The sequence below is a fragment of the Haemorhous mexicanus genome, chromosome 15, assembly GCF_027477595.1.
Source record: "Haemorhous mexicanus isolate bHaeMex1 chromosome 15, bHaeMex1.pri, whole genome shotgun sequence".
In the NCBI taxonomy this organism is placed as follows: Eukaryota; Metazoa; Chordata; class Aves; order Passeriformes; family Fringillidae; genus Haemorhous; species Haemorhous mexicanus.
Genome location: NC_082355.1, coordinates 3,492,818 through 3,508,132, shown reverse-complemented (window position 1 = coordinate 3,508,132; position 15,315 = coordinate 3,492,818). Strand labels below are relative to the sequence as shown.

Below are 15,315 nucleotides of genomic sequence, written 5' to 3'. Positions count from 1 at the left end.
TTTTTGGTCAGTTAGCCTGTCGTGTGTGAGGGAAGAGGGATTGCCTCTGGAGACTTGTGGGTGTCGCAAGGAAGTGGGAAGTTGGAGAGGATTAAAGGAGAAAAAACTGAGGATGTAAACCCAAGATTAGACATGCAGGAGAACACAACAGGCTGCAGCAGTGGGAGCGAACATCCAGTCTGCAGAGGTTGTGTAGCTCTTTTCAGTCATTTCCCCATACCTTTTGCTGAAGCACACAGAATGGGCAGAAGCTTGTCTTGAGGGTTAGGAGTTTGATGGATGAGCTGTGCCTACAGAGGTGTCAGAGGGCACAGCTGAGACTGTCAAAGCCAGCGGATGAATGGGGTGGGATGGGTAACAGGCTGTGTCTGCAAAGTGTCTGCACTCAGCATCAGCATTTCCTGGTTCTAAGTTTATACTGTTGCCAAAATTAGTGAAGGAGCCCAGGTCTAGCAACTTGCTACCTCATGAGGGCCAGGATAAAGCTTGAGTAGGAAATAGTTTTGTTGGGGTATCTTTGCTCAAGTAGTTTTCACCAGGGTTGTGATCTTCAGCCTGTTTCCTGCAGCAGCATGAATGCTGGTGTGAGGGGTGTGGGAGTGTAGGGAGGGCTGTGTCAGTGGTAGGACTGGCTTATGCAGATCAAAGTGTTTGGGAAATGATGATGTGAGTTGTGCTGCCAGCATGTGTTACCTGCTGGCAGTGAGTTCACAGCCTCTTTTCTGTGGGTGGATTTTTATATTACGTGTTGAGGTGAGCCTGAAGGTCATGACAGACTGAAGTCTGTTTTTATTGAAGTTGTACAGAAGCAGGTAATTGGCATCTCTGCCCTAGGAGCTTATGATCTCAAAGAAGGGGTGAAGCAGATTATTTTGAACTGCTGGCTGATATTTACTTAATGGCCTTAATCTGATGGAAGACAAGAAAACCCCTCTTTATCTGATGTGAAGGGTTTCATTGCAGGAAACTTCGAAAGCAAGCGTCAAAGGAAGCCCACTAAAAAGCTCTTGGAATCCAATGACTTGGACACTGCCTTTATGCCAAAGAAGGAGGAATGGACTCCCCAGAAGAAGGTACTTCCCTTCCAGCTCTTTTGAAAACTGGATAGAAAGCAGGCCCAGACAGCAGATCCTGCTAAACAAGACACAATGCAATGGGATGTGGTTTTTTGTTGGCTGCAGCCCAGGAGCAAAGGTCCACCCTTCCCAAAGGTGCTGGTTGCTGTGTTGTGATGAAATAATCCACTGTCCCCCACCCCTCTCCACTTGTAATGGGGATTGGGTAGTTTTGGTTTAAAATCTCCTTTTTAAAATTGATTTATATAGAAAAGGAGTCATCTGGATGCTGGCTGGAAAGGTATGAGCAGAAATGTTCTACACAGAGGCTTTCTGTCATGTTACAGTGTAGCTTGAACTTGAACCTAAGGCTTTGTCCTTTTCCATCGAATTTCCTCTGAGCAATGTTTTCTTTGTTACCTTCCCAAGTGAGCAGGTGAATGCATGTAAGTGCAGAGCTTGAAGCAGGATGGAGGCTTGAGGTGAATCACATCAATGAACCTTGTTTGGATCAGATTTTTAAAGAAAACGCTGCTCTTCTCCACTGAATATTCAGTATTCAGTGACATGGTTTGGAAAAATGCAAATTGTATTTGTTTCAGATCATGTGCCTGCACAGAACTTGCTGCCACTATTCCTAAAGTTGACTAATAACATTTCTTTCCTTTTCTTTTCCTGTGAGGCACAGTCTTAGTACAGTTATCTCCATTGCAGTAATGGAGAGGCCAGTGTGTTTCAGTCTTAAGGTCTGTCAAAGTGTAAACTCAGAAGATAATGTCTTTTCCCAGCACCTTACAGAGTATTAGCAGCCTTGTTAGGAGAGCATAGGAAGCAGTGAATGGTGCTGATGAGCACAAGACACATCAGACTCCACATTCCTCCCTTCCCAGAGACAGACTTTTACATGTGTGATTTATCACACACACAAACCAAATATTTTCTTGTAAAATCTCTAACAACTGATGAATTCATGATCTGGATGGTAAATGAGGTGTTGCAGTCATTCCAAGAGGTTTCACAGCTGAGGAGTGTGTGCCTCTGCTTTCATCTGGTGACTTGACTCTCTCTCCTGTGTGTTTGTAGGGTACTGGCCCTTCAGAGAGTGACAGCTCTGAGCTCTACTCACCAGCCCACTTCCAGGACCTGGGAGAAGGTAAGTGAAGGCAGGGATAGCAGGGCATACTGTTGGGATGTTTGGATCAGTGCCTGTGGAACCGTGTATGTGTGTGTAAGTGCTTGGTGCTCTGGGTTCAGCAGCCCAGCAAAAGTTGCTTAAAGCAGTATGAGTTGGTGTTTCTGTGATGGCTGCAGGGCAGAAGGCTGAGTGCCTGGAGGCTGATATTGCCCCAGCCTGAATCTCTCTGCAGAACTTGCTGGTGTCACCTGCACCAAGGAAATTATTTCTGCATTTTCCTTGAATGGTTTTTCTGTTGCATCCCAGCTTCTGAAAAGCTCTTGGAGAAACAGCGAAAGCGAAAGAGGCAGCGCCATACCTCTGCTGCAGTCCATTCCAAGAAGGAGAAAAATGAGGAGGGGCTGGGGGAGACCCCACACTCTGAGGTACTGTTGGATCTTCATGCTCTCATCCCTATAACCTGTTTGCTACTTCCCAGGGTACTTGGCAGAGCCTAAGCCAGAGACGTCTTCAGGCCTGTCATTTGAGAATTTGTCCCACTGGTGCAGCTGCATGAGCTGGGGTTAGGCTGAAGATACTGCCTTGATTTCATAGCTATTTTATAATGATGCTTAACTCAGTCTCTGTTTTCAAACTGCTACTTAGCTAATTCTCTGAGAGAGGCTGTTCTGAATTCATGTAACCAGGTTTTACCTGGCATCTTGCTTTGCACCTCAGAAAATCAAACTGCTGTAAAAGGTCTTCTCTGGGGTGGAACTCCTGCCCTTTTACAAACCAGTTTGAAGCACAAGGACTAGAGTGGACTTCAGCCCCTTCTGCTTGCACTTGAACACCAGGATGAGCCAAGAACCCCATTGGAGGGGCTGGGGGGGACTGTCTGTGACTGCTCACAAGAGCCTCTGATTACATTCTGCCATTCAGCAGAAAGGGATAGCTGGGGCAATTCCCTCTGCTACATATTAGCAGGTCAGTGCACAAATATCTCTGACAAGCACATTTTGCCTTTTAGGAATGAGCCAGTTATCAGCAAATGTAGGGGAAGCAAGACTTCCTGGGAGAGGCAGGACACGTCTGGGCCTCTCACCGTCGCCTCTCACTTCCAGTGGCCCAGGTTCAGCAGCAGGCAGGATAGTCAGTATGTATTTCAGGAGCCAATTATAGATCAATATTTGTTGTATTTGTTGTTGTAACACAGTTTACAGGAGAACACAAACCTCACACCACTTTAAGCAGTTCCAGCCATCCTGTTGCATTTTGGAAAGGGCATTTGTGATAAAGTTAGTAAATTTGGGTAATACCCTTGGTCCATGTAAGCTTTCCTGTGCTGGTGCTCTTTCTGAAATGTGCTCAGCTGGACTAGTGTTTTAAATCAGCCTGTACAAATACCTTTGCCAGTTCTGGGCAGGGGCAGTTAACACTGTCTGCTCTACCCCCTAAGAGACAGCAAATTCTCTGTGAAAAGAGGAGCAGCTCAGAGCAGCAAAGATCTAGGCCACGTCTCTGAATCCTGTACTCACTACTGACTGCAGAGGAAACCCAGTCTTAGCTGCCTCTAGATGTATTAAGTATCAGAAGTAAGGTAGGGTGTAAACCATGCCCAAAAAAAAGGTCAGTGCTTGGCACCTTTGCCAGCCTCCCTTTCTATGTAATTGTGTCTCTTTTGCTGCTGTGGTGGGTGTTCATCCCCTGGCTTAGGTGAGTATTGGGATGCTATGGAGATGCAGTTGTGCTTTCATGTGGAATCCAGACATTTCTGGTCCCTCAGTGACTGCACACTCTGAGCAAGGAACTCCACTTTGCTAGAAAAAATACATGGTTTGATGGCACAGCCCAGTGAAGCCTTGGATCCAGCTGCCTTCCAAGGAAAAGAGGGCAGAGGAAAGCTTGTCAGCCTGGGCTGAGCTAGGCATCTTTCTCTGACCTTGCCTGTTTGTGGAGCCAGGAGTGCAAATTTACAGCATCAGGGCAGTAAGAGACTGACAGAATAGGATGGAAAATGCTGTTGAAATGGTTGTCAAGGTTGTGAGCCAAGGTCAGGCTATGCCAAAGAACAGGTCAGGCTTTGGGATTGTGCCAGACACAGCAGTAAGGATAGTTCTGGAAGAAGACCTGGGATGAGCTTTTCTTTCTGCAGGAGGTATGGAGTGTTGCAGTGCTTGTGCTGGGCAGAGGAAGGAGGGGAAACAGTGGCAGATCCTTGAGTGGCAATTCCTTTTTCTGTGTTTACAAAAGATGGGCCTTGCACATCCTGTCTAGCTCTGACATCCCTTCCCTGGGCAGTTCTGGGAGCACTATTAGAACAAGGCTGTGTTCTGTAAGGTATGTTGAACTGGCAGTATCCTGTAGTTGGGACTTTGGGTTTTTTCTTTTTTTTATCTCTCAATAAAGTCAATTTATACCATTCATCTTTGTAATGTGTACTTCAATATACCCTCACTGCATATGTGCATCATTGCTCCACAGAGGGCACACGGCTTTAAAGTGTTCCCAAATAAAGTCATCCTGCTACATTTAGGGAATAGGGGAAAAACCAACAGTTCCAGGCAAAGAAAGCATCATTATCTGAGCAGAATACTAGCTCCAGGTTCTTCCAGCTTTAAACTTTAGAAGATCTTTATGTCCTTTGTCCTTTTTTTGCCCAGATTCAGAATGTGTTCAAAAGGCATTCAGTTCATCTTACAAGCCTTAGCGGCGCCGCAGCTCAGACTTTCCCATACAGAAAGTGGTGCAAAGCTCCCTCTCGTGATTGTTAGCTGGACAGGCTTGCACCAAGCAGGCCTGGAGGTGTGGGAGTGATGGCTGCTGCTTCTGCCAGCAGTTTGAATTCTCACAAGGTCTCTCAGGTGAGCTATTTGTGCCTGGGTATACAGTGGCTACAGCTTAGTGACCCAGGGAGGAGCTGGCAGCTGTGCACTGAGATCACTCAGCTACCTGCAGTGAGCTGGCTTATTTAAAAGTGGCAGAGTCCTTAAAATGTTCTGGCTCAAAGCACGTAGCTAAAGGCATCATTTTAGTGCAGTATTAATGTCCTTAAATTGTACCTACTCTGGAGTGGCAGCTGGGGCTGCTGAGGCCACTGAAGTGTTCCTAGACCTCCCAAGTGGGCTGGGAGCTGGCAGGATGGTGTTTTCTACTTGCCTGTCCTGACAAAATCTCTGGCACTGCTGCAGGACAGCTGTATTTTGTGCTAGAAACAAATGTGGCTAGGATGCCTGCTATTCTTCCCTCTTATCAGTGCCTGGGCAGGTCCCATGAACACTGGGAAGCCTTGTGGCAGGATCCTTGACTTGCCATGTGAGTGTGTGGTTAGGCCTTTATCATTTGAACCCGTCCTCTCCCCAGGATGGTTTTTCACCAGTGGATGTTACAGGCAGTGCTGTACACTCGTACAGAACAGTGGGAGACTCCACACCTCAGTCAGAATGGGCTGTGAATGCCCTACTGTGCTGCTCCTTTTGGGGTTGGCTGACTTCATACCAACACAGGCCTCGTGTACCTTTGTGTCCCTATTTTACATGGGTTAGAACAAGCTGAGATGAGTGTAGAGGAAAAATGGAGTTTGTTTAGTGTGTGATAGGTGCTATGAAGATTGAAGTTTTTCATTTGTGTTTCTGGTGCAAGTAGAAACTGGGGTGCTTCTGACTTTTTCTACCTGATTTTTTTCCATTCAGGGCTCACTCCTTACTCAGAGAGGGGTTATGCACAGAAAGATAATTGTCTTGTGTATTTTTAATCATCTAGTAAACTAAGAGTTCTTTCCTTTCCCTTCCTGTAAATCTTTTGGAGGAACTGTAATGGGGGATGTTCTCTCCAGGGTGGGTAACACCTGCCAAACCCATTAAGTGACTGAATTTGTAGTTTCCAAGTCAGGCTAGGTGCTACTGACAGTCCTCATTCTAGCTTTCTCTTTAAAGGGGGAGACATCGGTTCATGGGACTGCTGCAAGCCCCAAAGAGGGTCATGAGGAGGGGTCAGAGAATGACCATGGAGTGCCTTCATCCAAAAAGATACAGGGAGAACGTGGAGGAGGAGCAGCTCTCAAGGAGAATGTGTGTCAGGTAGTGTTCCTGAAAAAATCTCTTTGAAACTATCCCACTGTAAAGTATTTATATTGTGTAAGTTCTGGGAAACACTGGTGCCCCAGGTAACCTCCAAGTACTTACTGTAGAATTAATCAGCTTTTTGTGTTCTTGTAATGCTTGTATCAAACATTTCTCCTGTGTTAGCCTTTCTTCCTCTTACAGTTCACAGAGGTTAGGGAGAAGTGGCCAGTGTAAGATACATTTTACCCACTCTAGGATACCAGGGAGTTGGATGGTCAATGACAGTGGTTATACACAAACTACCTGAATTAACTGACACAGGGAAAATGTAGCATTTTTCCCGGGGGGGGGGGGGGGGTGGGTCTCTGCCTGCAATTCTGGCCAGCGCAGGGGTTGCTGCTGTGTGGGATGCTGCTGGGAGGAAAATTGCTCAAGCTGATACTGTGTTTCTTTCCCGTAGATCTGTGAGAAGCCAGGGGAGTTGTTGCTGTGTGAGGCGCAGTGCTGTGGTGCTTTCCACCTGCAGTGCCTTGGGCTCTCCGAGATGCCAAAGGGCAAATTCATCTGCAATGAGTGTTCCACAGGTAGGGCAGCTTCTGTGAGGGCAGGACTGTGGGCTTATCTGGTGCTTCCTTGACTGGAGTGATGTGCCTGCTGTAGGGCTGCTGAGTAACTCTCAGTCCTTCGGTTATTGGTTTGATGTCTGATAATGACTTTCTAATTAGAATCATGGAGTGATTTGGGTTGGAAGGGACCTTAAAGATCATCAAATTCCATCCCCCTGCCACGGGCAGGAGCACCTTCCACTAGAACAGGTTGCTCCAAGCCCTGTTCAACCTGGGCTTGAACACTTCCACATAAGAGGCATCCACAGCTTCTCTGGGCAACCTGTGCTAGGGCCTCACCACCCTCATTTTTTCCTAATGTTTATTCTAAACCTACTCTTTGTTGATTTGAAGCCATTAATAATGGCTTCAAATATTTACCAGCCTTACTGTTGATTCAGACTTGGTGTACAAAGAAGTGAATGTCCATGATCTGCTGGGAAAGAGACAAATTCTTACCTGGGACTATGGAAGGGCGTCTAGTGGGGAGGAGAAGTCTTTTTGAGGCTGGAAAAGAGGAAATCTCAAAGTAGGGTTATTGATTTTTTTCATTTTCTTTTTTCCCTGGCCTGATGTCCCAGTTATAATAATATTTGTTTTGATGTGGAGTTCTGCTGCAGCTTCAGGCCAAACCAGCCTGCTGCAGAGACCTGTGCTCTGGGATGGGTGCAGCAGGCTGGGAAGTTGTGCTGTGCTGTTAGGCAGCCTGGTGACAGCATCAGCTGTCATTTAGCCCTCCTGTGACCAGCGCATTGCTCTTTCTGCAGGGGTCCACACCTGCTTTGTGTGCAAGAGCTGCGGGGAGGATGTGAAGCGGTGCTTGCTGCCCCTCTGCGGGAAGTATTACCACGAAGCCTGCATACAGAAATACCCACCCACAGTCATGCAGAACAAGGGCTTCCGCTGCTCCCTGCACATCTGCATGACCTGCCATGCTGCTAACCCAGCAAACATCTCTGCCTCTAAAGGTACCCAAGTCCTCCAGGGTGGTCTGGAGGGTGCAGTCACCTGGTATTTCTTTGTTTTATGTCCACCTGGTTCACCAGTTCTTTGCGCTGTTGCCTTTGTGTCCTTGCCACAGCACTGGCTGTGTTTGCTGAGTAGCTGCTCCCAGGGGAGTGGAAGGGGTGGTGTCACAGTGTGAGGCTCAGCAGCACTCCCCATGGTCGGCCATGGCAGCTGGAATGTTCTCAGGCTGTCCGAGGCTCGGATTCCTCCACGCCCAGCCTTGCCTCCGGCCTCAGTGGGTTTTTGAGTAAATCTCTGGAGCTGTACAGACACGCTTGTGTTTCTCCCACCTGCTCCTCACTGTGCCAGTGCTGCAGATGGTGCCTTGCTTAGCAGCATGGGCTGTCAACACAGCAGCATCAAGAGCAGCACAGGGCAAACTATGATATTGTTCTGCTAATCCATTTTTTCTATGTAAACCCTCATCTTGTAGTGGAGACACCCTTGGGCTAAGCTTCCTAAGCAAACATTTGTTTGAGCTGTTTGCAGCAATACCTTGACCTTTATCTCACATGATCAAACTTAAAACTTTTGTGATTGCTGTGTATGTTTGCTTCTAAGGCTGCCTTTCTTTAATCCTTAGTATCTTAAGACGGGTGACAATAAGACTGGCTCTATTTTTATCCTCAGAGTCTGTGTCAAAGTTGTCTTTTTTGCCCCCATTTATCAGTATTTGGTGTAGAAAACAACACCAAGGCCAAAAGCCCGCAGCCCACAGCCAGCCACTTCCCCACTGAACATTTGTTGACTGGCTGCTGCTTCTCAATGGTCACATTTACCCCTCTTCTCCCACCTCTTCTTCCTGTTTATAGTCTGCTGTGAGGAACTGAAAACGGGCTCTCAAAAACCTCACATAAACTAGGCCTGTAGGGAAGTCTGAATTGCCTGGAAGTTCTGGAATTTCAGGGTAAAATCTGATAAACAAGAGGCAAGTGCTTGTGTTTTCAGAAGCTACATGGATTGATTTCATTATGTGCAGCTAAGCACTTGGAACACCCTGTCTGTAATTACTGTCGGAGCTGATTTAGTAATTATTTGTGTATGATAGGAAGCAGTCCCAGTCTGTGAACTCTTGAACTGTTTCTGCACAGCATGCAGGAGATTTTTCACTTCTAAATAATGTAATTTTATCTATGGTATAGGTAATACAGATTTTATAATTTTATATATATTTAGTTATATTAAATAACTTAATAGAAATCCAGTGAGTATATCATGGTGGTCCAAAAAAATTAAAGGTCAGCTTCCTTCTCCAGAGCTCATTTGGAGCTTAGGTATGAGTAGAGTCTAGTTTTAGCAGGAAGGAGTGGTGATCCTGCAGAGGCTGACTATGTGGCTGTTGGTGCCAGGTCGGCTGATGCGCTGCGTGCGGTGTCCGGTCGCGTATCACTCCAACGACTTCTGCCTGGCCGCCGGCTCCGTGGTCCTGGCCTCCAACAGCATCATCTGCCCCAACCACTTCACCGCGCGCCGGGGCTGCCGCAACCACGAGCACGTCAACGTCAGCTGGTGCTTTGTCTGCTCGGAAGGTGAGGTCCCCTGGCCCCAGGGAATGCCCTGCCCAGAATTCATTACAGAGGGCAGAAGCTTTTCCCATTCCCAATGGGAACTGCAGAGAGGAGACTGCCTCCCTAGCTTTCCACATTTAAGTCCAGCTTCAGGCTAGGACCCTTTTTGAATTCTTAGAAGGGTTCTTTTTATACCGTGAATAGGGCCCAGCTTTTGAAAAGGGCTTGCAGGAGACCATCATTCCCTTTTTCCAGGTCTGTCTGGAAATGGGGAGTGCAGGGCTTCTGCATAGTAACTGATCAATTTCTCCTCTTTCTCTTTGCAGGGGGCAGCCTTTTATGCTGCGAGTCGTGCCCGGCTGCGTTTCACCGTGAGTGTCTAAACATTGAGATGCCAGAGGGAAGCTGGTATTGTAATGATTGCAAGGCAGGCAAAAAGCCACACTACAAAGAAGTAGTCTGGGTGAAAGTTGGGCGCTACAGGTAGGTGAAGATAGAACAGACTTGTCCCCATTCCTTCTTCATGCAGTGCTCATGGTGATGGAGGTGAGGAGCTGCTCCTCTCTGCAGGGTTCATTGCAGCAGGCCTCTGCATTTTTTGCATGCACATTGCTAGTAAAACGTGAGCTTTCCTTCTCCAGTAGTCTCTTTTCTCCCCACCAGCCTTGCTGGTAAGCCCTCACACACTTTTTCCCATGTCTCCATGCAGTAGCATACTTTTCAGGTGTCTGGAAGTGGGGAAGCCAGAGGTTTCATCTGCCCTTTCTTGTGTTGCAGGTGGTGGCCAGCTGAGATTTGCCATCCTAGGACAATTCCTGTCAACATCCAGAAAATGAAACATGACATTGGTGAGTTCCCCGTGCTGTTCTTTGGCTCCAAGGACTACCTGTGGACCCACCAGGCTCGTGTGTTCCCTTACATGGAAGGTGATGTCAGCAGCAAAGACAAGATGGGGAAGGGCGTGGATGGCATATACAAAAAAGGTAACTTGTCTTCATCCAGGGAAGTACATGGTCTTACCTTCTTCATTCCCCTTTGGAAAAGTGTCATTCATGTAGCAGAGAAAAATGTCTTCTTATAACTGAAGTGAAATTAAATGTATAGAATGAGCTGCTGCTTATGTAACATCCAGCATGCTCAGAGTGTTTGTTTGATTCCCAAAGAGTGAGAAAGGTGTGCAGATCTTAAATAGTTGTCCAGCTCTGACATAGCATCTCAAAATTCAAGTGAGCTGCTGCTGTGTCAGCTTCCCTCTGTGCAATACAGTCATTATCTTGATAGAAAAGTGTACTTGAGAGTTATGGATGTAGCTGCCTGGCATCTCTGCCCAAGAGGGCAGGCAAGATAGCCAACAGATGGGATGCTTCATGACCCATGAGCAGGCCCTTGACTGTAATTTCTGCACTTCTCTGCTGCATTGGCCTTTTCTTCATGCTCCTCTGTTGAACCTTGTGAACACTGGGTGGACAGTGGCTGCCCAGCTCTATGTAAGCTGAGGGAGTTCCTCATAACAGAGCCTGTTCTCTCACTTAGCTCTTCAGGAAGCTGCTGTGAGATTTGAAGAATTGAAAGCACAGAAAGAACTGAGACAACTTCAGGAAGACAAAAAGAATGACAAGAAACCTCCTCCCTACAAACACATCAAGGTGAGGGGTGGTGGTGGGGGGCAGGAGCGGAAGAGAAGTCTTGAGCTCTGGTGCAGGTGATTTACAGGTATACAGAAACACTTCTGATGTTTGGGTGTCTGGCTGTTCTTGAAAGTTCCTTTGATCCCTCTCCATCCTCAGCAAGCTGGGCTGCAGTAACAGAGGTGCTCTGGTTTGCTGGAACAAATCTGGTCGTGTCTGTGCTGTCCGTGACAGTTGTGTGGTCCGAGGGAAGTGTCTCTCAGAACTCAGGGGAGAGGGCTGGTAGTGCTCAGTAAGGTCAAATGCTCCATACTGATGATGGCAAGGTGGACAAACCAGGACAGGAAGTGGTCAGGGTGCAGTGCAGCAAGGCTGTGTGGAGGGTGTGGTAACCCACAGTATCTTCTATCATCTGCTGTTGTTTTATATCTCTCTCTGTATCAGTTGGTGACTGAGCAGGAATACTGAAGCAGGTGTACAGGCTGCAATATCAGCCCTTTTCCTCAGTTTTGGGGAACTATTCAAAGGGTTATTACAGTCTGTTAAATATTGTTATTATTGAGTTAGAATTGGAGCAGCTATAGCTATAGGATGGAGGTGACTTGAGAGGAGAGCTGAGGCCAAGCATGTGCCTGTGTCTGAGAAGTGGATCCCAGCTGACCAGAAACCCAGTGACTCAGGGACTGTGGTTTTGTTTGCTGCTTCTGTCTGCTCCTTTTCATGGGGCAAAATATGAAAGCTTAACCGATTTCTGGCACTTTTTGTATCTAGCTAGGATTTTTAGGCAGGCAGGTATATCCTGCATGAGTTACTGTGTGGTGTGAAGAGCACAACTGAATGCTGTGGCAGCAGTATGGGCCTGGCAGCTTCAGTGGAGGAAGTAGTTTCTCATTATAGCTATTTTTAGGCCTCTCTGGCCACAACATGAAGGAACTTTGGAAGCAGTTTAGAGCCTTTGAAATACCCTTTTATATAAATAATGACAGTTGTGGTCATTAGTCATGGCAGCTCTTCTGAGGTCTGGGTGCAAGCTGTTTGTCTCTCTGAAAGCAAAGCAGTTGCAGGAGCAGATGGTGAACTGGAGAGGGCTTCAGGATGGAATGGCTGAGAAGCTGTTTGTGTCCACTCCTTCTAAGGACATCCAGCACCTCGAGTCCATCCCAAGGAACACCCACATGAGAAGCTGCTGTAATACGTACTTGGGGTCCTTCATCACATCAGGCTTGTGATGAATCCAAGCATTGCCCAGTTTTGGTTTTTTCCCAGCAATGCCTCAGAGAATAGGGCAGGTGTGTGCTGGGGATATGTGGTGTGTAGTGGCAGTGCTGGAGCAGTACCAGTAGTGGATTGACCCAATCCTGAGAGTCTTGCCACTCTTAATGAGTCTGGGTAAGAGATGGGAAGCAGCAGAGGAGAACCTGAGGGACAAGGAAGGTTGGAGGTGGGACACAGTTCTAGGAGGAAGGTGGGAGAGATTGTGTTGAAGTGATTAATGAGGGGTTTCTGCAGGGTTTGTGTTTAAACAAAGGGGGATCAGGACTGGGCCAGCCTCAGACTGTCAGTGTAGAAACTCTGTGGGTGGGACTAGGTAACTTATACGGGGGCTGGAATAGTTTTGCTAAAATCCCTTCCTTTCATGTTCTGGGAAAGTGAGACAATGGTTCACCCAGGGAAAGAGCAACAAGGAGCTTTTCTTCAGTGTCTCTCTCCAAAGTCCTGACTCTCTGTTGCCTGCTTTTCAGTGTTTGCTGCCTTTAACCAAACCCCAAGGACCCAGCTCATGCCACAGACACGCCAGTCGCTTCTCCACCTGGTGCTGCACTCTGCTTCCTCCTGGAGTGGTTTTTAGAGAGCTCCTTGGCTTAACTCTGAGCTCCTCTTTGGGCCTTCCAACCCCAGCCTTGTCTGGTTTGGCTTCCATTTACATCTGCAGGACAGTTAGGTAGGGAGGTAACTGCATGGTAGGCCTTCTGTCACAGGTGTGACAGCTGAGAGCACAAACCAGCTTGAAGGTAACAGTCAAAAAGCAAGGGCAGTAAGGGAAAGCTGAGGAAAAGCACCTGACACTCAGACTGGAAAAGGTGCAGTTTGATGCAGAAAGTAGTTTGGTGCTGATCACAGGGATGGTGTGTGCCCAGCAAGAGCACTGAGCTGGCCACCTGAGCTAGGTGTGGGCTCAATGATGGGAGGGGGACACTTGGCAGCCTCTCGCCTTTCCAGGGTCACAGAATACACACTGCACCAGGTGATGCTAACGGGGAACCTGCGTCCTCCTGAGCTCTTTCCTCCAACCTTCTGCCTCTCGAAATAGCATTCCCAGAAGTACAGCTGTGCCTGTACTTGTGTCCTTCTGCCCCTCGCTGTCACTAAGTCACTGCAGCTCATAGGCAAGGGTGGAGTACAGAGGTGCCTGTCGGGGTAACCTGTAGCTCCCAAGAGCTCATGTCCCTCGTGTGCATTGAAGGTGAACCGGCCGGTGGGGAAGGTGCAGATCTTCACTGCAGACCTGTCGGAGATCCCGCGCTGCAACTGCAAACCCACGGACGAGAACCCCTGCGGCCTGGACTCGGAGTGCATCAACCGCATGCTGCTCTACGAGTGCCACCCCCTGGTGTGCCCTGCTGGCGAGCGCTGCCAGAACCAGTGCTTCTCCAAGCGCCAGTACCCCGAGGTGCAGATCTTCCGCACGCTGGCACGAGGCTGGGGCCTGCAAGCCAAAACAGACATCAGGAAGGTACCTGTGCTCTTTCTGTGTCGTTTTCTCTTGTTGTTTCTGTCTTGATCACTCTTGGTTTGAAAACTGGGTTTGGAAAAGGCTTCTTGCTCTAGAATGCCGTTAAGAAAAAAATTGAATTTAATCTTTCCTGTCTTGACAAAAGTGTTTTTGCTCGGCTGACCAAGAAAATGATTTGCATGTCCCACAGGGTAGGAAAGGTGATTGCTTGGTCAGTCTGCTTGTAAGAACAATGGGACGGTGCTCAGGATTTCCAGATGGGGAACAGTGATTATTCCTCCCCCCTATTCTTGACTAACCAGGCTTATCCAGCATGAAAATCTTGTGTCAGAAACAGAAACCAAGGCTTGGATCTTAAAAAAGGGCAGTGTCTTGGACATGGCTGTTATTACTGCTGAAACTGATTATCTCCACCTAAAACACTTGTATGTGTATTTTAAGTGCAAAGAATAGCAATTCTTTGGACACACATCTGTGCTGAACAAAGAAGGAGAAATGTTAAATCCAAAAGAACCCCAAAGCTAATAAAGGATAAAGTGAAACAGAGGACTATTAGCATAGTAAGAGAGGAACGTCTGAAAAGGGAGTAGTGATGACATGATAAGAGGGAGGCCTTGATAGAAGAGGCAGAATGTGAGTCTATCCTGTTGGAAACTTTGCTGCTGTGACATAAGTTAAAGGATATTTCTCCCTTTCCATGTGCTTGTTTCACTCTCAGCAGACAGTCTGGAAACAGAAACAATCAGTTATTTAGTGAAGGGACCTATTAGCCGCACTGGAGCAGAGCTGGAGCTCTCTTTAATGGCTGGAGTACAGTCTCTGCAGTACTTCACTGCAAGAGAACTCCTGCACTCACTGCAGGAGCAGGTGCTCCAGGTGCATCCTGCTGCTCCATGTGGTTGGTCCCCAAAGGGATATTGTTTTCATCTGGAATGCAATTAAGGCAGTGCTTTGAGCTTTGCAGCAAAGTGCTGTTCTTGTGGTTAACTTCTGTGCTGTCCCTGGATGCTAATTCTTTCTTTGGCACAAAGAATAACCTGATGGTCACAGTTCTTTATTTAATTTATTTTGAGTTATTTGAGCATGTGAAACGGATGTATGGTTCAGGGCTTTTGGTGAAGGTTATAGGCCAAACTGGCTGCAGAGCACAGGGAGAGATTTTTAGGAAGGAAACAGGAGCTAAGTTCTAGCACAAATGTGGATCTGCAGATAATTTGTCTTATCAGCTTGTTTTGTGTCTTGCAGGGTGAATTTGTTAATGAGTATGTTGGGGAGCTGATTGATGAAGAGGAGTGCCGAGCCCGAATCCGCTATGCTCAGGAGCATGACATTACCAATTTCTACATGTTGACACTGGATAAGGTATGTGCAAGTAATGTCCTGCCAGCATCCTGAACAGAAGTAAAAAGATGGGAAGGAAGGCATAATACTGCATCTAGCAAAAAGGTGCTAAGCATTGCTGATGAGCTGGTCTGCATTTCCTCTGAAATGACTAAATGAATTAATGTGTAATAGAGGAGCTTCAGGTTGGATTTCAGGATTAGGAGGAAAGTCTGAACAGGCATTGCCTGAGTTTGTTCATTAGAGGTGAGGACAGTT

General features: G+C 47.3%; 1 protein-coding gene across 5 annotated transcripts in view; it reads left to right on the top strand.

The window, feature by feature from the left end:
* Positions 1-15,315, top strand: part of NSD1 (nuclear receptor binding SET domain protein 1) — a 61,209-nt gene that overhangs the window by 29,252 nt on the left and 16,642 nt on the right. For all 5 annotated transcript variants that reach the window (XM_059859942.1, XM_059859946.1, XM_059859947.1 and 2 more), the window contains exons 8-19: positions 964-1,073; positions 2,139-2,208; positions 2,497-2,615; positions 6,105-6,248; positions 6,694-6,817; positions 7,606-7,806; positions 9,196-9,375; positions 9,681-9,837; positions 10,132-10,337; positions 10,888-11,000; positions 13,447-13,716; positions 14,962-15,078. In XM_059859942.1, the coding sequence (XP_059715925.1) occupies positions 964-1,073; positions 2,139-2,208; positions 2,497-2,615; positions 6,105-6,248; positions 6,694-6,817; positions 7,606-7,806; positions 9,196-9,375; positions 9,681-9,837; positions 10,132-10,337; positions 10,888-11,000; positions 13,447-13,716; positions 14,962-15,078 (1,811 nt within the window). The remainder of the gene's footprint in view (positions 1-963; positions 1,074-2,138; positions 2,209-2,496; positions 2,616-6,104; positions 6,249-6,693; positions 6,818-7,605; positions 7,807-9,195; positions 9,376-9,680; positions 9,838-10,131; positions 10,338-10,887; positions 11,001-13,446; positions 13,717-14,961; positions 15,079-15,315) is intronic.